This window comes from Zootoca vivipara, chromosome 15 (assembly GCF_965207765.1).
Source record: "Zootoca vivipara chromosome 15, rZooViv2.hap1.1, whole genome shotgun sequence".
Taxonomy (NCBI): domain Eukaryota; kingdom Metazoa; phylum Chordata; class Lepidosauria; order Squamata; family Lacertidae; genus Zootoca; species Zootoca vivipara.
The window spans coordinates 10,526,008-10,540,133 of record NC_142598.1 but is presented as its reverse complement, the minus strand read 5'-3'; the positions used below and the strand labels follow the sequence as shown (position 1 = coordinate 10,540,133).

At 46.8% G+C, this 14,126-nt stretch overlaps 1 protein-coding gene across 1 annotated transcript in view; it reads left to right on the top strand.

Annotated features, from left to right (window-relative positions):
* LDLR (low density lipoprotein receptor) overlaps positions 1-14,126 on the top strand; it is a 38,500-nt gene that overhangs the window by 7,182 nt on the left and 17,192 nt on the right. The window contains exons 2-9 of the mRNA XM_035140875.3: positions 2,600-2,722; positions 3,961-4,083; positions 5,570-5,938; positions 7,241-7,363; positions 9,023-9,145; positions 10,654-10,773; positions 12,679-12,804; positions 13,865-14,036. Coding sequence (XP_034996766.1) covers positions 2,600-2,722; positions 3,961-4,083; positions 5,570-5,938; positions 7,241-7,363; positions 9,023-9,145; positions 10,654-10,773; positions 12,679-12,804; positions 13,865-14,036 — 1,279 coding nt within the window. The remainder of the gene's footprint in view (positions 1-2,599; positions 2,723-3,960; positions 4,084-5,569; positions 5,939-7,240; positions 7,364-9,022; positions 9,146-10,653; positions 10,774-12,678; positions 12,805-13,864; positions 14,037-14,126) is intronic.

Sequence of the window (14,126 nt, the reverse complement as noted above, 5' to 3'; positions counted from 1 at the left end):
ATGAAGCCCACCAGGAATTAATCTGCTTATAGGCAAAGTATACACACATGCAAAGATATGCGAAGGAAGGTCACTTATGCAATGGCTTCGGTTATGTGCATCTTCAATTGGAAATATGCCAACTGTGGATGAGCGGAGTTTATTTCTGAGTAAACACTGGAATCTTCAGGGGTTCATAATTCCCACCCCCACCTTTAGATGCTAGTGATAGTATCTTAATACAAGGTCATTTTGGTGGGCTCTAGGGATGTCCACGGGTGAGATACAGTGATATCATCACTTTGATTCTAGTCCCTTTGATGATTCCCTGCATAAAAACAACCCTGTGAAATAGGATGATCTGAGAGGCCCAGGGTCAGGTTCATGTTTTATGATAATTGGGTTAGGATGGCCCCAAATTGGAGTGTCTGGTTAAATTTTACAATTTCTAGGTAAAAAAGGCTGACCCCTGGCAGCAGCTGATGAAGCTCCTGCTACCGGTAGTTACGTTTGAAAGCTTTCTACGTGGCAGGGCAAATTTACACAGCCTCTCCATACCAGCTGTTTCTTTTGCTGGTGTGTCTACTCTACTTGCAGCCGTAAGTAGGTATTTAGAAAACAGCCTCTGAAACAACAGAAGCATGTTTTGCCGGATATGCTGCTCTGAAGCTCACATCACGATCAGCAAAATCTTCTTTAAGATGTTAGCTGCTGCACGAGAGAGCTTATGTTCCCTGCTCCTTTCTGGAAACTGTCAAGTTTCTAAAGAGGCTCATCTTGCAGAATGAGTTTACATTCTTTATTTGAGTGTTTAAGGTATTTCCCCTTTATCTGAAGTGACCGGAGCTGAATTCCCCCCCCCCCTTTAAGCGCTCATGTCTAAAGTTGGAAGTGGTGGTTGCTGTCTCTAGCTACATATTAGTAGTGTACTTCTTGTTGCCAAGAAGTCCAAGTCTGAGTTCTTGTAGGATAGAGTTGGGTTATCCCACAATACAATGAAAACATTGCTTGTTGTATCGTCGTTGTTATTATTGCTGCTGTTACCATTTATTAAATTTGTATACAGTCGAACCTTGGAAGGTGAACAGAATCTGTTCCGGAAGTTGGTTTGACTTCCAAAACGTTTGGAAACCAAAGTGCAGCTTCTGATTGGCTGCAGGAAGTTTCTGCAGCCAATCGGAAGCTGCGCTGGATGTTTGGCTTCCGAAAATAGTTTGAAAACCGGAACACTCACTTCCGGTTTTTCGAAATGTACGAGTTCCAAGGCGTTCGGCAACCAAGATATGACTGTACTGCCCTTCAGCCAAAAATCACAAACACGTTTAAAAAGGGTATAAGATGTTAATCAGGCCACAGCCTGGTTGAAGAGGAATGTTTCACCTGGCACCTAAAGGTGTATGATGAAGGCTGCAGGGGAGCCTCCCTTGGGAGAGCATTTCACAATCAGGGAGCCACTGCAGAAAAGGCCCACTTGGGTTGCCATCCTTCAGACTTCTTGTGGTGGAGGCACATGAAGAAGGGCCTCCATTGATGATTGGAGGGTTGATGATATGGGGAGAGGTGGTCCTTGAGGTATTGCTGTCCTGGGCCATATTAGGTCAAAACCAGCACTAGAAACAAATTGGCAGCCAGTGCTGTCAAGCCAGGATTGGTGCAATATGCTCAAACCCTCTTGCCCCCCAGTGAGCAACGTGGCTGCCAAATTCTGCACTGGCTGAAGCTTCTGAACTGTCTCCAGAGGCAGCCCTACATATAATGTATTGCAGTAATCTATCCTAGAGCATAGATGGCAGAAGTTAGGCTTTGTTGTGGTTGTTGTTTAGTCGTGTCCGACTCTTCGTGACCCCATGGACCAGAGCATGCCAGGCGCTCCTGTCTTCCACTGCCTCCCGCAGTTTGGTCAGACTCATGTTCGTAGCTTCGAGAACACTGTCCAACCATCTCGTCCTCTGTCGTCCCCTTCTCCTTGTGCCCTCCATCTTTCCCAACATCAGGGTCTTTTCCAGGGAGTCTTCTCTTCTCATGAGGTGGCCAAAGTATTGGAGCCTCAGCTTCACGATCTGTCCTTCCAGTGAGCACTCGGGGCTGATTTCCTTCAGAATGGATAGGTTTGATCATCTTGCAGTCCATAGGACTCTCAAGTTAGGCTATCCATGTCCAAATAGGGGTGCAGCTGGTGGAAGGCATTCTGCCCCACTGACACTCAAGCAACACAAAAGGATCCAGAAGTAACCCCAAGCTTCATACCTACCCCTTTAGACAGAAAGTAACCCCATCAGGAGCAGACAACCTCCTAGCCACCTGGCAAAGGCAGATCTCGGGTGGCATGACCGGTTTGGTCACACCAGGTCACAACAGCAGGCGAGAGGCAGGGTGTGTGTGTCAGGGTTTGGCATCGCAGAGGGCGCCACTGAAATTTGAGACGCTGTGTCTGTTCCAGGGAGCCACCCACAAACTGTGCCTCTACTTGATCAGCGTTGTGCTTCAGTTCGTTGGCTCTTATCAAGCTATTATATTGGTGCAATTCACACTCTTGATTGCAGCAATGGGAGATCCTATGAGATCATTGTTTCACTGGCCTGTCTGGCGGCTGACGATTTTGCTTGCTTCTCTCTTGCAGGTGTGGAGAAGTGTAGGAGGAGGGAGTTCCAGTGTGGGAATGGCGAATGCATCCCTTACAAATGGATATGTGATGGCAAGGCTGAATGCCAGGACGGCTCTGATGAATCCTTGGATGCCTGCAGTAAGTTGACTCTTATTGACGCCTCCCCTCTCTCCCAAATCATGCTACGTAGGAGGGAGCTGGGGGAAAACCTCTTTGTGCATGTAAGAAAACACTCTGGGTTTTCTTTGACCCTGCCAGTACTGGAACACTTAAGGGGTTCTAGTCTTGTAGATCATGCTCCAGCCTCCTTAACCCTTTGAACAATCTCTTCCACACCCCCGTGGGATCTGGATGAAGAAACCAAGACTTGGATTGAGGGTGGGTGACTAACTTAACTGCCAGGTGAAAAAGCAATTTTTGAAAGCCAAGTGTGGGGAGAGACCTGTTAGCTTTACCTTACTGGGAACACGGTGCTGTGGTCTAAAACACTGAGCCTCTTGGGCTTGGCAATTGAAAGGTCGGTGGTTCGAATCTGTTCGAATGCTGTTTATCTTCCTGCCGGAGCAGTACCTATTTATCTACTTGCACTTTGACGCGCTTTTGAACTGCTAGGTTGGCAGGAGCAGGGACAGAGCAACGGGAGCTCACCCTGTGGCGGGGATTCGAACCGCCGACCTTCGGATCGGCAAGCCCTAGGCTCTGTGGTTTTAATCCACAGCGCCACCCGCGTCCCTTCAGGGGTTCCTTAGGAAACAGCTATTCACGAGGTCTAGGGGGTTGCCAAGGGAGTAGAAAGGAATACATTGCTTTGCCTGTTGTGTGGACACACCCTAAAGGCAAAGCAGAATCAATCTGATCAACAGCAAAGTTTGTTTTTAATCCCAGGTGGTTTAGTATTAGAGGGTTGAATGGAGATGCATGGGGGTCCTGTGGGGGGTTTTAAAGTCCCCAAAGGAAGGGTGCAAAAATCCTGCCAGAAATAGGGGAAATGCATCCACTTGCTGTGTTTGGATGCAACAGGAAGAAAATGGCACATCTCTTCTGCCACTGGCCCAGTCACAATATATACAATACATGGGGGGTAGAAGTAGAATTTGGCAATTGTGTGCTGATGTGGCATGAGGACTCTGTTTCATGTTATGTGAACCTTGCACTTTTGGCACAGGTGAGCAGACAGTCTTCCTGTAGCCTTCCACTTGCACATTGGCACTATTGGTTTTCTGTCTTCCTAGCAGAGGTTGACCTGTAACGGACCTTGTAGTGCCCCACAACCGCTTGATGGCTCTGTGCCGTCCATGCCGGAGCGAGCACAGAGCCCCAGTCCAACGCTGGCGAGAGCGAGGTGGCATTTTAACGCTAGGCTTCGTCTTTTCCAGAGTCCGTGACCTGTGAGCCAGGCCAGTTCAGCTGTGGCGGCCGCATCAATCGGTGCATTGATATGTCGTGGCGGTGCGACTCGCAGATTGATTGTGAGAATGGCTCCGATGAAGAGAACTGCCGTAAGTTGGAGTTTGCAGCTCTGTGTTGGTAGTGGAGCTTGCTCTAACCAAACTCTTGGGCAGGGTCATGGGGGCGGAAAATGGTGGGCAAAACTCCTGGATTCTGCTCCTCTGTCTGGATTCAGGCCGGGTTTGGAGACTAGCATTGTAAAAACCCATGCTGCAACAACACTGTGAAATTTGAAGTAATTGACCAGTTCTTCTACATCAGGCATCCCCAAACTGCGGCCCTCCAGATGTTTTGGCCTACAACTCACCATGATCCCTAGATAACAGGACCAGTGGTCGGGGAAGATGGGAATTGTAGTCCAAAACATCTGGAGGGGATGTCTGTTCTACATCAAGGCCTATTGCCTGTAACTGAATTGGCAGCCTAGAGCCTCTGCGTGACCAGTAATCTTTATTGGCAAATAAAAGAGCTGATATCTTTGCCTGTCTGTAGCCGCTCAATTAAAGCTTTCATGTTGCTTTTCAAGAGTTGCTTCCATAGCACAGAACTTCATCTATTCTGTCCTTTTGTAGTCTAGGAAAACGGATATAGCAGCCAGACCTCCAGACCCATGATTTCCCTTTTTGGGTACTTTTTTTTAAAGGGGGGGGGGCGAGACTAAGAAAAAACTATCAAAGGGAAGCAGCTGAGATTAATCTGTTGTCTTCTAGTGCAGGCTTCCTCAACCTCTGCCCTCCAGATGTTTTGAGGCTTCAATTCCCATCATCCCTGACCGCTGGTCCTGCTAGCTAGGGATCACGGGAGTTGTAGGCCAAAAACATATGAAGGGCCAAAGTTGAGGGTGCCTGTTCAAGTGCCTATAGCTGCAGCAGCTTGTATACAACCCCCACTATCCTTCCCTTTAAACCGCCTTGGAAATTTTAACTGAAAGGCAGTTGGGAAAGATCTAAATGAATTGGTTTAGACTGCAATGCCCCTAAGTCAGGACTGCAGTACCTCAAGGGCCGCCTCCTTCCATATGAACCTACCTGGACCCTGAGATCATCTTCTGAGGCCCTCCTTCGTGTGCCTTCTCAAGAGGTCTGGAGGGTGGCAACACGAGAACGGGGCTTCTCTGCAGTGCCCCCCCCGTCTGTGGAATGCTCTGCCCAGGGAAGTTCGCCTGGCACCTTCATTATACACCTTTAGGCACCAGGCAAAAGTGTTCCTTTTTAACCAGGCCTTCGGTTGATCTGATTGATATCCTATACCCTTTTAAAATGTGGATTTTTTTGGGGGGGGGGGAAATATTGGGTTTTTTTATTATGTATTTTGTGGTTTTATATCTTGATTTTATTCTGTGAACCACCCTGATACCCCTGGGTATAGGGCGGTATATAAATTCAATAAATAATAACAAGTCATTTGTTACTTGGTAAAAGCCATTCGTTTATTGATCACGCTGTTTTTAAAAGGGCAGGATTCCTACTGCAACCATTGACCCAGCCTGCAGGCCCAGAACGTGTGACTTGACGCTCTTGTCTTTTGCCCTTGCAGCCCCTAAACATTGCGCCGACAGCGAGTTCCAGTGCAAAGATGGGAACTGCATTGCCCTGAGTTTTGTCTGCGACGAAGACCGCGACTGCGAGGACGGCAGCGACGAAGAAAACTGCTCTGGTCCGACCTGCAGCCCCGAAATGTTTCACTGCAACAGCTCGGAGTGCATTCCCAAGCTCTGGGCCTGCGACAAAGATGCGGACTGCAAGGACGGGTCGGATGAGTCGCCCGAGCATTGTGGGAAGATGGAGAAAGACGATCCTTGCTCTCCGCTGGAGTTCCACTGCGGAAGTGGCGAATGCATCCATCAGAAATGGCAGTGCGATGGGGGTTTTGATTGTGCAGACAACTCGGACGAGGCAGACTGTGGTAAGTTCTGGGTACCCTAGTGTGCATATAAGGGACCCAGGTGGCGCTGTGGGATAAACCACAGAGTCTAGGGCTTGCCGATCAGAAGGTCGGCGGTTCGAATCCCTGCAACAGGGTGAGCTCCCGTTGCTCGGTCCCAGCTCCTGCCCACCTAGCAGTTCGAAAGTACATCAAAGTGCAAGTAGATAAATAGGGACCGCTCCGGCGGGAAGGTAAACGGTGTTTCCGTGCGCTGCTCTGGTTCGCCAGAAGCAGCTTTGTCATGCTGGCCACATGACCCGGAAGCTGTCTGTGGACAAACGCCGGCTTCCTCGGCCTATAGAGCGAGATGAGCACCGCAACCCCAGAGTCGGACACGACTTTGAATTGTTGTAGGGGCTAAATGAGAGGTTAAGGTACATGTGTTACTGCTTTCTGTTCACTGCTGCCCACAGTTAGGGCCAGCAGTTCGCATGCTGTTGGGGTGCCGTTCACAACATGGACAGCTATTGTGATGAGGAATCATATTAAACTCTACATGAGGGATAGGCAACCTAAGGCCCGTGGGCCAGATGCGGCCCAATCGCCTTCTAAATCCGGCCCGCGGTCGGTCCGGGAATCACCGTGTGTCTTTACATGAGTACGTTTCCGAGCACAATTCAAAGTGTTGGTGCTGACCTTTAAAGCCCTAAATGGCCTCAGTCCAGTATACCTGAAGGAGCGTCTCCACCCCCATCGTTCTGCCCAAACACTGGGGTCCAGCGCCGAGGGCCTTCTGGCGGTTCCTTCGCTGCGAGAAGCCAAGTTGCAGGGAACCAGGCAGAGGGCCTTCTTGGTAGTGGCACCCTCCATGTGGAACGCCCTCCCATCAGATGTCAAAGAGGAAAACAGCTACTAGATTTTTAGAAGACATCTGAAGGCAGCCCTGTTTAGGGAGGCTTTTAATCTTTAATTGATTATTTTATTCTTCTGTTGGAAGCCGCCCAGAGTGGCTGGGGAAACCCAGCCAGATGGGCAGGGTATAAACAATATATTATTATTATTATTATTATTATTATTATTATTATTATTATTATTATTATTATATTTAAAATGCATCTCTGGGTTATTTGTAGGGCATAGGAATTTGTTCATTCCCCCCCCAAAAAAAATAGTCTGGCCCACCACGTGGTTTGAGGGACGGTGGACCGGCCCACGGCTGAAAAAGGTTGCTGACCCCTGCTCTACACTGAAAAGTTAGGCTGTTGGGCGATTAAAATCTCAGCATAGTGGTGCTCTCTCTAAGTCTCTTGCTTCCTCTCTTCACCCCCCCCCCCCCCGCAGCTAAAGTCACATGTCGCCCAGATGAATTTCAGTGCAATGATGGTACCTGCATCCACGGGAGCCTGCAGTGTAACAACGAGATTGACTGCAAAGACAGGAGCGACGAGGTTGGCTGTGTTAACGGTACGTAACCCCAAGCAGGTTTGGTGGTCCTAGGGCAGATCTGAAGCCTGGCTTGAGCCAGCGCTGCTGTGACAACTACGACATCGACCCGATTATAGGCCACACCCTTAAAATGAGATCTAAAGCTCTCTCTCTCCCCCCCCCCCCCATTTAAATGAAGATGTTTTACTGTTTAATCAACCTGGCTCTTAGTTTAAAAATTCTTCCTGTTCAAGTAAAGATCCTTTAATCTGCTCATATTCTCTCGTTTGCTCAGTGACTGTTGAGAAATCTCCTTAGGATTTCTGTCTGCTTAAATGGGGTGGTGCCATTTATGTTATCGTGGCATTAGTGGGACAAAAATAACCCCCAGAAGACATTTAATAGCAAGCAGCAGCAGGTTTCTGCTATGAGAATCTTTGAGAGATGATTGATTTTTATATGCAACATTTTACACGGCAGTGCAGCTCACGAGCTGTTAATTTTGAGCAGAGTTTGCAAGCAGAAGAAGAACTTGCTTCTCTCCTCACACTGCTCCCCTTTTTTTTTTGGTTTGGTGCCTTTTTTCACCTTAGAAGCTATTTTAACTATTGGACTTAGGAACCAGTTAGGGCTTGGTCGGACTGTTTTCTTCCCATCTGTAAGTCTCAGCAGTGATCCTAAGGCAGCAGGCCCTGTGTTTATATAGAAGGCCAGCTGTATTCTAGCCATTCAAGCTTGCTTCCCAATATACAAGCACAGGATTGAGTTGCAGAACATGGAAATAAACGGGACAGACTATTTGCAGCCCCAGCCCTTTGCATGCTTACGTGGAAGCAAGCCAGAGTGTGTTTAATGGAGCTTACTTCCAGAATTGCTGCAATCCTAAACCTGTTTGCTTGGGAGTAAGGCCGCTTGAGTTAAATTGGACTTATTTCTGAGTAGATATTGCTAGGATTGCACTCTAAAACAACTGGATTTAAAAGTAGGATCTCAGAACTGCCACCCTTATCGCAAAGCTTTCCCCTATTACAGGCGTAGGCAACCTTGGCCCTCCAGATGTTTTGGGACTACAACTCCCATGATCCCTAGCTAACAGGACCAGTGGTCGGGGATGATGGGAATTGTAGTCCCAAAACATCTGGAGAGCCGAAGTTGCCTATGCCTGCACTATTAGGTTCTTATTTCTTATCTGTGAAGAAGGGAAGACTTTGCTACGGCCCGAAAGCCAACACTAGCTCCGCAACCTAGAGGGAAGGCATTTTGAAGGATTGACTGCACAAGCCCTGTACCTCTACTTACGAATAACTCTACTTACGAATGTTTCTACTTACAAATAGAGCTCCGTCCGCCATCTTGGATGCGGTTCAGATAGGATTTTTTCTACTTACGAATTTTTAGATAGTGTTGCTTCTACTTATGAATTTTTTCTCCCAATGCATTCCTATGGGATTCGACTTACATTTTTTTTTCCGACTTACAAATGTGCGTTCGGAACGCATTAAATCCGTAAGTAGAGGTACCACTGTATTTGCTTGCTTGCCTCACTCAATTCCATGGGGCTTATTCCCAAGCAAGTGTTTGTAAGCTTTCCCCAACCCTACCTCTGGCTCCAGTAGCTTTCCCAGGGCTACTGAAAAGGAAATTGGTCCGAAATGCAGTGACGGAATTAAAAACGTGCTTTCTTAATTTTTGTAACAGTGACAACCTGTGAAGGACCAAACATATTCAAGTGCCATTCTGGAGAATGTATCACTATGGACAAGGTCTGCAATGCGAAGAAAGACTGCAGGGATTGGTCGGATGAGCCCCTCAAGGAGTGCCGTAAGAATTGTTAATAATTGTCTCTGTTGGTGTGCTGTACGAAGGCTGCCTTGAATCTCCTCTGGCTTGGACCTTAAGGTCCCTTCCTTTTATGAAAGTGATGTACACCTGGGACTTGGCTAAGGTAAACGTAAAGGGACCCCTGACCAACTCTGGGGTTGCGGCGCTCATCTCGCGTTATTGGCCGAGGGAGCTGGCGTACAGCTTCCAGGTCATGTGGCCAGCATGACAAAGCTGCTTCTGGCGAACCAGAGCAGCACACGGAAACACTGTTTACCTTCCCCCCGGAGCGGTACCTATTTATCTACTTGCACTTTGACGCGGTTTCGAACTGCTAGGTTGGCAGGAGCTGGGACCGAGCAACGGGAGCTCACCCCATCGCAGGGATTCGAACCGCCGACCTTCTGATCAGCAAGCCCTATGCTCTGTGGTTTAACCCACAGCGCCACCTGCATCCCATAAACATATACAGCTGCAAATATGTTTTAGGTGGGACATGGTTGGTGCTACGGTCTGAGCCTCTTGGGCTTGCCGATTGGAACGCCAGCAGTTCGAATCCCCGCAACAGAGTGAGCTCCTGTTGCTCCGTCCCAGCTCCTGCCCACCTAGCAGTTTGAAAGCACGCCAGTGCAAGTAGATAAATAGGTACCACTGTGGCAGGAAGGTAAATGGTGTTTCCGTGCGCTCTGATTTCCGTCACGGTGTCCCATTGTACTAGAAGCAGTTTAGTCATGCTGGCCACGTGACCCTGAAAGCTGCCTGTGGACAAATGCCGGCTCCCTCAGTCTGAAAGCAAGATAATCGCCGCACCCTATCATTGCCTTTAACTGGACTTAACCGCCCAGGGGTCCTTTACCTTTATAACGTTTTAAGTGCATTCTACAAATGTGACACTAGATATCGATGGTGAGCTAAGGGTAATATACAAGGTCCACCCTACCTAACCCAGCATAAATGCTCACTGATGGGAGGCCTTTGCGTAAATGGCATTCTTTTATCAATCTTTTTTTGGGGGGGGGGAGTCAATGTTCTTTGTTTTGTACAAGTCTTGTTAGGACCATAAGCAATTTCTCTAAGAATATTAGAGGCACGATTCCAGCAGATTCCACACGAAAAACACTTAGGTCCCTGTGGAGATGGGAGTCCCAAGTCCCTTCTGGTCTGCACTCTTTATAAAGACTTGAGGAATGAGATTATCACCCCTCTTTAATTATCCATTCCGGGTCGCCCAACCCACTGCCGCAGTGTCATTTCTCTTGGCAGATCAAGATGAGCAGGTGACAAACATTGCAAGGTTTTTAGCTGGGGCAATCAAAATAAGATTTCCACCATTTGACTATTTGACTATTGATTCAAAACCCCAAAATGTCTTTTATATAATTGACTTTTTATTTCTATTCTTTGTATATTGTTGTTTTATTGCTATGGCTGATGCAAATAAAAGATTCATTCATTCATTCATTCTCTAAGAATAGCACCATTATATGCTCTTTGTTATCCCCTTCCAGGAACAAATGAATGTTTGGATAATAAGGGTGGTTGCTCCCACATATGCAACGATCTCAAAATTGGGTACGAGTGTTTATGCCCTGAGGGATTCCAGCTGATTAACCAAAGAAAATGTGAAGGTAAATTGGAGAGTTTTCTTCCTCTTTCCACAACAGCTTTCTTAATGCACCTGTAATTAATGTATTTTTCCGTGGATAATACTAGGGTTTTTTTTAAAAAACACACAATTAGGTTTAAAATTGGGGCTTGTCTTATACACGGGTAGTACTGAGGGGTGTTTTCTTTGGAGTCCCCCCAAAATAGGGGGCGTCTAGGGTTGCCAGACTCAATAGAGGACAGGACTTCTGTGCCTTTAATTGCCCTGCTCTCTTTTGAGTCTGGAAACCTTAAAGAGAAACCAGCAGACCCTTTGTTTAATTTCCAAGCAAAGGGTCTGCTGGTTTCTCTTTAAGGTTTCCAGACTCAAAAGAGAGCAGGGCAATTAAAGGCACAGAATCCTTGTCCTCTATTGAGTCTGGCAACCCTAGGGGCGTCTTATACTTGGGGGCATCTTATACACGGAAAAATGTGGTCATGCATATCTGTCATCTGGTTGAAAGTTAATGGGAGTCAGGGAGGTTACTGTGTTTATCATGATATGGTTTTTTTGGGGGGGAAAGCAAGGCTTGGTGATCTGGCCAAGTCCATCTAGCCACAGTCCCAGGTTGAAAAATTAGTCCTTTCCGAAAGGGTGTCTGCGATTGTGGTTCCTGAAGTTGTAGATCAGGCATCCCCAAACTGCGGCCGTCCAGATGTTTTGGCCTACAACTCCCATGATCCCTAGCTAACAGGACCAGTGGTTGGGGAAAATGGGAATTGTAGTCCAAAACATCTGGAGGGCTGGAGTTTGGGGGTGCCTGTTGTAGATGAACATGCCGTTGGCAAAGCCTTGCGTTGTCTCACCTCTGTAAGAAAGAGGCAGGCAAGATACAACAACAACAACAACAACAACAACAACAACCACCACCACCACCATTTATTATTTATACCCCATCCATCTGGCTGAGTTTCCCCAGCCACTCTGGGTGCCTCCCAATCGAGTGTTAAAAACAATACAGCATTAAATATTAAAAACTTCCCTAAACAGGGCTGCCTTCAGATGTCTTTTAAAAATAGGATGGCTGCTTATTTCCTTGACATCTGATGAGAGGGCGTTCCACAGGGTGGGTGCCACTACCGAGAAGGCCCTATGCCTGGTTCCCTGTAGCCTCACTTCTTGCAGTGAGGGAACTGCCAGAAGGCCCTTGGAGCTGGACTTCAGTGTCTGGGCTGAATAGTGGGGGTGGAGACGCTACTTCAGGTATACTGGACCGAGGCCGTTTAGGGCTTTAAAGGTCAGCACCAACACTTTGAATTGTGCTTGGAAACGTACTGGGAGCCAATGCAGATCTCTCGGTACCGGTGTTATGTGGTCTCAGCAGCCACTCCCAGTCACCAGTCTAGCTGCCGCATTCTGGATTAGTTGTAGTTTCTGGGTCACCTTCAAAGGCAGCCCCACGTAGAGTGCACTGTAGTAGTCCAAGCGGGAGATAACTAGAGCATGCACCACTCTGGAGAGACAGTCTGTGGGCAGGTAGGGTCTCAGCCTGCGTACCAGATGGAGCTGGTAGACAGCCGCCCCGGAAACAGAATTAACCTGCGCCTCCATGGACAGCTGTGAGTCCAAAATGACTCCCAGGCTGCGCACCTGGTCCTCAGGGGCACAGTTACCCCATTCAGGACCAGGGAGTCCCCCACACCCGCCTGTCCCCCCAAAACAGTACTTCTGTCTTGTCAGGATTCAACCTCAATCTGGAGGGCCAAAGTTTGGGGATGCCTGCCCAAGACCATTATGGGATACTTCCTGCTCCTCTTTGTTTGGGAGGTTCCAGGCAAGTGGCAGGTTGACCGCAGTTGAGCAAACTTACTTGATCCTCGGAGACCAAATGTATTGTCGTACGTTACCCAACTTCAGGCGATGAGTATCATCCTCTTGATTTTCCTAGATATCGATGAGTGTCTCAACCCTGATACTTGTAGCCAAATCTGCGTGAACTTGAAAGGAAGCTATAAGTGTGAATGTAATGAAGGCTATCAGATTGACCCTGCCACAAAGGCCTGCAAAGCCATTGGTAAGTCTTGGGAATGTTCTACACTAGAGTATCACTGTAACCATTGCAGGGTGGTAGCAAAAAGGTTAGGGTACCTGCAGGATCCGCCCTTCCCCGGGAATACATTCAGCCCCAGAATCTTGTTTTTGCAGTTCCTTCCTTTTTATGTAATATTGGAGACCTGAAATTAATTCTTTTCCTCCCCCCCTTCCTTTTTATTAGGTCCATTATAGTGTAAGATGCTTTTTTAACTTGTGACAAGATGGGTTGGATTTAAATCACCGGTCAGTAAGACTTGATATTTTCCCCCAGAAAGACATTCTTGCTGGTATAACCTTAATATTTACAACCAGATGAAGGTTTCATTTTTGGAATAATAAATTTTCAGAGTAGTTTTTACAGTTATATCAAGCATTACTGACTTGGTTATACACTACTAAGAGAAATACATAGATAGATAATTAATAAAATTATTGTGAGGTTTAGTAAGTTAACTGTTTATATTTTCTGCTGTACTTTATTGGCAAGAGAAAAATAATCATTTCCTTCATACCAATTTCAACAATTTATTTAACCAAAACAATAACATTATAGCATATGTATCCATGTTTGTTAACTGATGTAGTTAAACATTTATTTTTTAAAACAACAACCACAACCACACACCTTAGACTAGTTTTAGCACACATGAAAACCTTAAAACAAATCCTTATTTCCTGATGAATAGCCTTTGGACTATAATGTAACTTGAATAGAAAACTATTTTCAGAAAGATTTTTCCTCCAAAAGCATTTTATTTTAAAAGTCCAATTTAAATTTTAAAAAATCTGACTTAAATTTAAAAAAATCCGATTAAAGAAACCAATTTTTATCCACCCTGTCTTGTGAAACGGCTTGAGAGCATGGACAATTGGAATGTGTATTAAACAGCTATTTATTTAGTGAACTTTGGACGCTGGGAAAATCCGCTTATTGAATTGTAATGATTCTTCCTGGAGACCTTTTCTTCCGCTTAGTTGCTGAGAGCAGGTTTAAAAGCCACAGGGTTCCCAATATCCCTTTTCTTGCTCCTTTTCCCCAGGCACCATTGCATATCTCTTCTTCACCAATCGCCATGAGGTCAGGAAGATGACTCTCGACCGCAGCGAGTACAGCAGCCTCATCCCCCGTCTCAAAAACGCAGTGGCTTTAGATATGGAGATAGCCAACAACAAACTCTACTGGTCTGACAGCTCTCAGAAAAAAATATACAGGTAAAAATAGATGAAATGTGTGCACTGCGGGCTGGAACTGGCAGGGCTCCGTAGTACTTGCGTTTTAAATCGCATCTGGGCACAGATGTG